General features: G+C 31.5%; 1 protein-coding gene across 3 annotated transcripts; it reads left to right on the top strand.

The window, feature by feature from the left end:
* The first annotated feature begins 47 nt into the window (after nucleotides 1–47).
* On the top strand, nucleotides 48–9,001 carry LOC148625275 (heparan-sulfate 6-O-sulfotransferase 2-like). Of its 3 annotated transcripts, none has more exons than XM_088568732.1 (3): nucleotides 50–216; nucleotides 481–824; nucleotides 1,583–9,001. In XM_088568732.1, exons 2-3 carry the CDS (start codon nucleotides 583–585, stop codon nucleotides 2,277–2,279), a joined length of 939 nt encoding a protein of 312 aa, XP_088424858.1. In that variant the 5' UTR covers nucleotides 50–216; nucleotides 481–582; the 3' UTR covers nucleotides 2,280–9,001. The 3 variants fall into 3 exon arrangements, with proteins under 3 accessions (XP_088424857.1, XP_088424858.1, XP_088424860.1); XM_088568734.1 differs by having other exon boundaries at nucleotides 484–824; XM_088568731.1 differs by having other exon boundaries at nucleotides 48–824.
* Nucleotides 9,002–10,492: the final 1,491 nt, after the last annotated feature.

Genomic DNA, 10,492 nt, shown 5'->3' on the forward strand with positions numbered 1-10,492 from the left:
GAAACACCAGACTCTTCATTTCTTTTTAAGGATGAACGACCACCTGCTATGTATCGAATGCATTTGGGTAAAGTTAGTGGACGTCAAAACATTTGTCTTCAAATGTATCTTAGCGAAGTACTTGGTGTATTTAACACCGTTTCTTAAGTGCTTTATCCTTATTACAGAAGTCATCAACACCAGCTAGATGACCAGACACCTCCTTTATCTGTTAGAGTTGAGTGTCACTTGTATTGGTTAATTAAACAACACAGTGTACATGTGTCATTATTTTACAAAGTGGGACTAAACAGTGGACTATCTTTGTCTGATAAATGTACCGTAATGTCAGTTTTGTATGTAGTATATAGATAATAGATAACTTCAGTGAAAATGAAAAGGAAGAGCGTAAAAGCACTTATTTTTGTACTGTGCTTTGTTCTTTTTTCATTTTTTCTTTTAATTGGTTATTGTGAACATAATCATTGTTTATTTTCTCAGCAGACCACATCATATTCTGTTGATTTGACATTTGATAGAAAGTTGTTAGACAAAGACTATGAACTTGATTTAGATGATGAGGATGTCCTTGTTTTTCTTCACATGCAAAAGACTGGTGGTACTACTTTTGGAAAACATCTCGTGAAGAATCTAGATGTAGATCAACCATGCCAATGTGAAAAGGGCATAAAACGGTGTCGTTGTCTCACGAGGAAGCAGACTGTGTGGTTATTTAGTAGATATTCTACAGGTTGGGCATGTGGTCTCCATGCAGATTGGACAGAATTGAAAGGTTGTGTGGATAAAGAAATGGACAAACAAGAAGGAATGCATAGAAAAAGAAGGTAATGGAATAGTCATGGTAAAAACTCAATGTTGAAATGGTAGACAAGGAAAACGTAAGCAAATCCAAAAGGGGCAATAAAAGCAGAAGATCTGTACATTTTGCTTTGAGACAATTTTTAGAGGGAGGTCTCACACTTTAAAATTATTGAAAGTTAACACATATTTGTATGACACATTACAAATATCATCAGTTAAATCAGCAGTTGTATTCTACAATGTACATGTACATTTTTGTACATACATTTATTTAATTACAATTTGTAAGTTGGGCATTCAGTTAAAAATAAAAATTGATACACAATGTACACATACAAATGTACATAATGGAACAAATAGATATTTTTTATCCAGCACAATAACTGATAGAAGTCTGACAGCATGACACAAAGATTCAGGCTTTCTGCAGTTTGAGCAATGCCTCAGCTAGTCTTAAATAATGAGCCAGATCATCCTATGGACATCAGAAGAACATGTAAATACATGTACAAGTCATCAACTCTTTTTGTACATGTATAATATACTCTATGTACATTGGAAGGCTTACCTGGAACTTTTGTACAATAACATAAACTATAAATGTTTGAAGTATGTCCTTTCATGTATGCTCTTGGTTTTGTTTGAGAAAAAAGTTTGGCCCACTTTTCTGATTTTGTAGATGTTAAGGGATCCAAAATAATATCTAAAGTACAAGGTCTGTGAGAAATGATTCACCGGTACTTCATTATTTGCATGAAATGTAATTATATTGTAATTTCAGGTTCCATTATATAACCATCTTAAGAGATCCAATACAAAGATACCTCAGTGAGTGGAAACATGTACAAAGAGGTGCCACTTGGAAGGCAGCTAGGCTATACTGTAATGGACGCCAAGCATCACTTGAAGAGGTTCCATTTTGTTTTGAAGGTTCTACATGGGAGGATGTTACACTAGAAGAATTCATGAAGTGTAAATTTAATCTGGCTAACAACCGCCAAACAAGGATGTTAGCAAACCTTAGTAAAGTGAATTGTTATAATAGTACAGGCATGAGTGATGAATTAAGGGACAAGTTATTGTTAGAAAGTGCAGCTGAAAATCTCAAACATATGTCCTTTTTTGGATTAACAGAATTTCAGAGAGACACTCAGTTACTCTTTGAAAGTACATTTCATATAAAATTTTCAAGGCCATTTGTGCAACAAAACAAAACACATTCCTATAAAGCTGAGAGCAAGATAACAGATGAACTAATTGAAAAAATCAAAGGTCTGAATAATGTAGATATTCAGTTATATGACTTTGCCAAATTACTTTTTGAAGAAAGGGTAAAACATTTAATGGAGGTGTCCAAATCTGAAAACAAAAAGACTCAAAATCAGGCACCAGTGTTAAAAGGAAATACATCTACTGTTACAGATATGCAAAATGTTCAGAATAAAACTATATGGGATGAACTTTATGATCAATCATAGCTTCCATAGATGCATTGGCAGGATTTAGATCATGAAAGAGTAAATTATATTTTGTACATTGTATGTTTTTCAAAGTGCATTTTTCACTTGGTACATGCCAATCAGTATATCCTTGTACATTTTGACTAAACTTGTTGATAACTTAGTGTATGTAATGTCATGTATTACCCAAATGCTATTGTTTTGTAAAACTTGTATTTTAACACAAGTTTTAGTAGTGCCACTTAAAGTGGGAAAACCTTTTACATGTGAAATACTCCCAATTAATTTGTTTCTCGTGTTATTACACCTTATATAAGAATCTTGGATTCTCATTTTTGATCGGTTAAAAAACATGGCTGACATTACTAAAAATAGAACATAGGGGTCAGACAGCAGATTTTTGTATATATCTCCAAAACAATTAGGTTTAGCCAAATTCTGACTGGGTAATAGTATTTAGCATGATGAGATCTATCTGTGGTCAAATTTTGGTGAAAATCTGTCAACCCATGTTGGAGTTAATGCCCTTTTTGGATGTTTTTTGCTGTTATTACTTTCAAAAATCTTATTCTCAGAAACTACTATACAGAATTCAATGAAAGTTGGTATTTTTGTATTTTAGGGTATCCTGAACAAAATGACTGTTTGATTTTTTTGATCTGTTAAAAAACATGACTGTTTTTACTAAAACAAGAATATAGGGGATCAGACAATAGCTTTGTGCATATATCTCCAAAACTTTTAGGTTTAGCTAATATCTTTTAATTGCTGAAATGATCCTTATTATAAGGCCTACAAAAGTCTCCAGGGATCAAAGTTGTCAGATGACTCCATGTAAGAGTTATTGCCCTTGACATGCAAAATTTAACCAGGTGAACAATTCAGGCTCTGGGAGCCTCTTGTTTTACCTGTGCAAGAATTCATTCTGAAGTTCTTGTGTCTCATCACTCAAAGTAATGGTAACATAAATTGATATTGGGTGTAAATAAACAGATGTTTCATGGCAAGAACAGATGTACCATATTTGCAAATGATATCAGTATTGAGAATCAAATTTGGTATTTTTCGCGAATTCCAAAAACATATGTACCACTCCCTGCCGTGATACATCTCTTCAAATTGTAACTTTCTGTAAGTGTACTTCTATAAATACACTATAAATATCATTTATTTTATTCTGTAGTAATAATTAAATAACTTAATGGTTCATACAACATCTACTATTATACTTGTAGTAATTTGATCATCAATCACTGGTACATGTACATGTATCAGGATTTATGCTTGACTTCATTTTTAACCCTTTTTTAAGTTAAATTAGTCCTATTACATGTATGAATGATTTTTAATATGTATTTTTGCAACATTTTATATTTGGTTGTTGATATGACCAACACATGTTGGCAATAAGATCCAGCTGATACACTGTTTTACTTGTATAAGTAAGACTATTAGTTCAACATCACCATGTACATGTAAGTATTTACAGTTTGTTTTCTTATTGCTAGAAAGATCAAATTTCCATTCCAAACTAAGGTAATTTTTCTTTCTTTTGACAAGTGAAAATAGTAAAGGCAGGCCTTACTATTTATATATATATGTACCATAAATTATACCAGCAAATTTGCAAACTGCAAATCATCATTCATTAAAAAAAGGTTCAAAGAATTGAATGATCTCATTTGAGTGTTGTTGTTTTAATTCATTTCTGTGATAACATTTTGTAAAAAAATCTATTCATGTTTTTATTTAAGAATTTTCCAAATAGAAATGTGGATTGGCATAGAGAGGCACAATCACAATTTATGAACCAAATTATTATTAGTTGTAATTATTATTGGAACTTCATGAAATAGGAACCAAAATGCTTGATCTGAGGTGCCTCTTATTCCAATGCACAGACTTGTGTTATTGAAATGCCCATTCATGCTTTTATGCTTTTAAACATTTTTAAACTTGTAGTGCTATGGAAATCATTGTAGATTCGTTTGACGAAACATATGTGCATGCTTTAAATGATGTATAAATTAATGATGCATTTATCTATCATATAGATCAATGAATGCTATTGGTACATGTACCAGCATTTATGTGATTTTTTTTTGTATGTGAAGCTTTTATCAAAACTTAACTTCTCACAAAATCAAATGAAAAAAGTTTTATATTGTGTACAATTAAGTTATAGCAGTGGTGATATTTTGAACTACTTGTATTACCTTGCTATTAAATCTTACTTGTATGACAATGAGTGGACTGAAGTTTTCAAGTAATGTAAATTTGTTATTATTTTTCTTCATAGTTTAACTTTATTGAAATAACATGTAGCATAGAGTGTAAATACATTGTATTTGTAAGTATGAACATTGTAATTTATACATATTTTGTTTTACAGTGTTCACCATGGAAGTCAAGCACCATGGCTGACATGGATATTGCTATTTCATTATTTTTACCACTTTTCAATAGCTTGATGAACAAATTTAAAGCTAATTAACTTGCATTTAAGCTTTTCCATTGTTCATATTGTTACTGAACCTAAACTTACAATCAGTGTGATGTGTTTTTACCAGGACCCATACAAATATTGCATGTCATGTGCTCTATTCCATGTGTAAATACCCACTAAGATGTAGTGTGGATGTCAAAGGTGACATTCATGTAAATGTTAACCATGACAGATCTGATTTTATATAATGAATACTCTTAGTTTCTGTGTAGTGGATACTACAGCCATTTTAGGCACTCCAACTTCAATGAACCTGTTTGAAAATCTTAACAATATAATAAATTTTTAAATATTTATACTAGAAGTCTTAAAAAAGGACTTCTATATTTTTACTGCCAATTTAATGATACAATGATATCATTTTCTAATGTGCCAAAATTATACATCTGTCAATCATTGTTGTGTTGCAAAGATGATTTTACTTTTACCAGCACTTTTATACAATCTTTTTTAATTTGGGTTGTATTACTTGTAAATTATTTATTACTTTTGCTGCTAAATTTTTAGAATTTTTAACTTACTGTCATAGGTTGTAGGTTTGTTTCAGAGCTTGGTTTGTTTGTATGTTAAGGACTGTACACAGGCAAAATTATTTCACATGATTTTCACCTGAATTGAGCAAATAAACTAAGTGGCAGAGTTCACGTGAAATTCAGGTGAATGGGGCCTTCACGTGAAATTCACATGAAAATTATGTTAATTTCATGTGAATTTCACATGAATTTCATGTGAAGCTCGATTAACATGAATTTCATGTGAAAAATATTTGCCTGTGTAAATCTTGTACATCTGTCACCTGAACTAATTTGAAAAACATCCTAGTTAAAAATGTACAGTCCCTTTATAAAAGGGACATTTTGAAGTCATCATGTTTTTCTGTTCCATGTATCTTGTAATATCAACTCATCCTTAACCAGTAAATAGTTCTTTATATACTGGTTCCTAATACATGTATTAGAATGGGGATAATCAAACTTTTTTAATTGGAAGTGGGGGTATTCTTTTGCAGGGGCAGATCCAGAGATTTATATAAAAAAAATCAAAAGGGAGCCTTTTTCCAATCCATAGGGGGCCTTGGTTCCAATCCAAAAATTAGTGGTTTGCTAATTTTTGCCAAAATTTTATACAAAAAATTACTAACAAAAGGGAGTCTGGCCCTTGATCTGTCAAAGCCCTTTGAGTGTAATTTAAAATATTTTTGTTTAATATTTTCTTAAATCATCTGATAGCTACACCTCAGTGAAGCCTAATTAATTTTCTATCAATTTATCGAGATTAAATGTAAACTACTAAAATCATTGTAAGTTCAGCAAAAATCTTGTTTAGGTACGATTTACTATCCTGGCAATATATGATACACGATTTATAATATTTACTGTGCATAAATGTACATAGGATGAAGTGCTCTAAACCTCTATTTGATGTGTACTTGTTATATTTTTCCTCAAGAATGGCATTGACTTTAACATTGAAGCAAATGAGAAGGGCAGGTACAAATGTATGCATTTAAATGCATAATTAAAGAAAAGTACATGTAGTTCAGATTTTAAACTTCTGAATTGGATGAGAGATATATAAAATGCTAGTCCATTAATATTTTTTTCTTTTTAAGTGTAAGTGTTTGTAAGAATCAGGCAAATGAGAAAAATTACAAACATGCATTTCAAAACCCAACCGATCTGACCATGTAATATCCCTCAAAGATACCTACTCTATTTGAAATGAACGTTATTTGATGTCCACATCACTGGCTTTGCTCAGAAATTTTTCAAGAGATTGTTAGGAAAACGAGGTTTTTTACAGAGTTATTTGCCCTTGAAATGTTTATTTCCAGTGCATTACAATGATATTGTAACTCAATGGTCCACATGATATGGAAAATCTTGTCTGTTTTCATTGATTTTGATTGTGCAAATATCATATTACACTTTCAAAGTGTAGGGTTTTTTTTTTTTTTATACATGTTTAACCTACTGCCTGATTCTTACAGGGACTGACACTAAAAATTGAGTATATGATGTTTGCACATATATCAATTACCTTTTGTTCAAAACTACACTAAACTCTTCTTATCTCATTATAGAAAATATACACATTCAACCTTTTGAAATATCTATCCCATTTAAGTACTCTAGAATAAAGCCTTTACTTTGTAGTTGTTACATGTAATTTGTTTATGATAACAGAATCCACTTCAGGGTTATTTTATCTTAATTATTTTAACTACTTGAATTACTTCCCCTGTCCTGGATGTAAAGGAAATGAACTATTATGCAATGTATTTCAAAGGGTTATTTAAGTACAAAAACAAATAGGTGTAATAGTTTTATTATAACATGTAGCTTGAAAAATATGGAGCAAATTATTTACTTCTCACTGAGAAATGACAGGAACTGGGCCAAGTTTCATAAAAGAAATCTCAAATTGAGATTTTATCAAATCATTGAATTTTCCTCAAATCTTCAATTTCAAGCATCCTGATTGGTTAAAATTTTAGCAGAGGAAGACTTTGAGGAAAATATCAGTTTGAAATTTTTTTTATAAAACTGGGCCTTGATAAGAATAATTATTAGTGTTAAAGGAAATCAAGGAAAGAACGACTTTAAACAACTTTTAAAAAGGGGTTAGAGATAACAGAAAAAGTGGAGGATTCTGAAATCCTGACTTCACCTTTTTTTTTAAAGCTATACTTTTGGAACCCCCCACCCCTTCTTTTGTAGGAAAATTTTGTAATTTAACTGATATATAAGTAGATTGCAAATAATAGCCTGGAAAACGCCTCCTAAGGAAACACAGGCAGACAGCTTCTTAATTGACGGTATACATGTAGATATAAATTTGGATCCCTTAAGGCCAGTTACCAGCCCTTCTGCCCCCTCCTGAATTTCTGGTTCCACCATGGTTTAGGTTCATCAGAAATACATGTTGTATTCTTATATGTTCTTGAATTATATCTTCTTTCATAGTCATTGGGGTTCCGTGTAATTTTGCTTTACATTTTTTAATTACTAATTTACTAAAACTACTTAAAAAATACCAATGTACAAGGGGTTGGCACCTCACCTTTTTATTGGAAATTTTGCCATTTTCATGTGTAAAATTGACAAAAAATGGTAAATAATGTCCTAGCACCCCTTTTTTTGAGGAACTCCAGATGTCACCCCTCCTTTTCAAAGTCTGGATCCGCTTCTGCTGTGAATGAATATATAATTTTCCGTTTAGAAAGATATGTCTTGTTTTTTTTTTTTTATTTTTAGATGTAAAAATAATTGACCAATATTCATCAGTCATCACAACAGTTACATTATACATAATCAGTCATATTAAAATCTTAGTGGCTAACCTATGAAATGTTTATACATTTCACAAGCTTTAAAAAACTGTTAGTTACAGCTGTTTAATAGTGCAAGACTTTAAATTTGTGTTGAAATGAAAAAAGATACAAAAGAAAAAATGTAAAGTATTTGGTGATAGTGTGATAACAGTGTCATTTGATATTGTTTCAAGTAGGATATGTTTGTCATTATCTAACCACAAGAGATGCCAAAAAACTCAATCATTGCATATAGTTTAATGAGTTTAAATTATATTTAATAATGATTTCATGGTATTATATATATTTATTAATTCCAGTTGTTATATAATCTCATGATGGGAAATTTTACAGAAGCCATCAATATTGAAGATATTGAGTGCATTTGTACGTTTTTGCACCCATTTGCATTAAAGCTTAACACTTCTATGATTGACAGTAACAATTGTTAGGCTAAGCCAAGTTAAGTGTTAAATTTAAAAAATTTTGGAAACTTAATATGTGCAGTTTCTTTTGTTCTGTAAAATTATAGTTTGCAGTTTTCTCTAGTGTTCAAAGATAATTTTAAATTGACAAAAATCTGAATTATGTTTCTGAACCAAGCTTTTATTTGTAATTTTGAGTAATAATAAGTTGTCTTTTTTCATTAACTTGGCCTAGCAGGTAAGGTTTTTCTTTCCCATGATTGTTTTTGTTCATTTTTATAGTTCTCATCCAGATGTAATGTAGTTGGTTTGGCACACAATCTAAGTACATGGATGGTAGCCTCATTAAAATATCAAGCCTTTGCACTTTTGTATAACAAACATCTTTTGTAAACAATGATTTTTGAAGGAGACGCCAATTGTTATTTCTGAGGTGCTGAAATTATATATTGTAGTTCTTTTTATGCTGAATGAAATAAATTATTGAAATCCTTTACATATTTCTTTAGTCACAGACATTGTTCTTAGTATACATGAACTTGTCAGTAGTGGCTACAAGATGGGTTTGAACAGAGAGGATCTCTCTCATCAAACCTAGTAATTTCCACGAAGTACCATACTCAGAGAGTTCAGGAAACTAAATATATTATAATTATCAAATTGCACAACACTAAAGAACCTAAATGCAGTCACTGAACATGATGAACACAACTAAAAACTGCCCAGTGGGGCGAATTCTATAAAATCCGTGTGATGGTTGAAATTTCCAGCTAAACGTATTAGTCGAGAGATAAAAACTCAATACACTGTAGCAGCTAGAATTTTTTTACACAAGACAGAAAACTTTACAACGGGGAAACAAAACTCGCGTTGATCACAGTTTCAAGATGAAAGAAAAGGTTTAATATGTTTGAATGACCCTAAATTTCAAGCTCGTTTTGGTAGATGAGAGGAAGATAGTCACCAAATATATGATTATTTACCACTGTATCGGAGACTGCTGACTTGTTTTCTTTTTTGAAAAGTCTGCTAGCTCATGTGACTGTAGGAAAAGATTAGCTTACCATGCGCCCAATTGGTACTCATCGGGATGCTTACCGGTACTATCTGTTGAAACACTCATCCACAATACTGTACAAATATGTTGTCAATCAAAAATTTTGTATATATGACTCCGAACTATTTCCCCACGAAGTGAACTTCTCCAGAATCTCAAAATCCATTTCTTGAATAGCAAGTATCACAATAATTTTTAGGCCATTTTCACTTTTCACTGTTGTAAGTCTTTCGTGACCGATTTGTGGCTGGGGTATGGAGGAACGGGATTCCAACCTCTTACATTGTAGGAGTATCATGTGCTTATGCTTTGAAAATGTTAACACCCTTACGTGTCTTACATGTAAGGAGCATATCTCTCTGGTAGTCTTTTCTTTTGTGAGCTAACAAATGAGAACAAAGCATGTTCTGTCTGAAGTAAATATCTCTCACACGAATTGAGTTATCCTTCTTGGAATATACTCCTTTAATACAGCCGTTTCAATAAATGACTTCATTTTTATGTTTTATGCTAGATTTGTATAGACATTTTCAAAATTATATTTTTTAACGACAAAACTCCCTATTTTTGTCTTTGCTTAGTGTATTGCATAAAGCACACATGATTTTGATTGCTAAAATGTATGTTGGAGAACTTTTTGAGTAAGACGTTTTATTTGTCAAAGATTCCAAGTTGTATTTTTTGCTTGTTTGTTTTTTTTTTTCATTTACTGTGAGCCTCCTTGTTTCACGAGTAAATAGAAGCATTTTCTCCGGGTCTCTTTTCTCATGGTTACTATAAGTGTCTACTCTAGGTCTTTTTAATTCAAGATTACTATAGATATATCTCCCGGGTGTCCTCGTTTCAATAAAAGTGCCATTCAATGATCTCTTTTTTATGTTTAAAAGAAGTGTCTATCACATGTATTTTAGTTTCACGAGTGATAGAAGG

Source organism: Perna viridis, chromosome 2 (assembly GCF_037379345.1).
Source record: "Perna viridis isolate PV_CMFRI_1.1 ecotype Kerala chromosome 2, ASM3737934v1, whole genome shotgun sequence".
Taxonomy (NCBI): domain Eukaryota; kingdom Metazoa; phylum Mollusca; class Bivalvia; order Mytilida; family Mytilidae; genus Perna; species Perna viridis.

Excerpts from the sequence above, each read along its gene's own strand:
- LOC148625275 (XM_088568731.1), top strand. The coding sequence starts at position 373 with ATGAAAAGGAAGAGCGTAAAAGCACTTATTTTTGTACTGTGCTTTGTT. Across the intron at positions 825-1,582 it reads GGAATGCATAGAAAAAGAAG|GTTCCATTATATAACCATCT; the intron begins GTAATGGAATAG and ends TTGTAATTTCAG.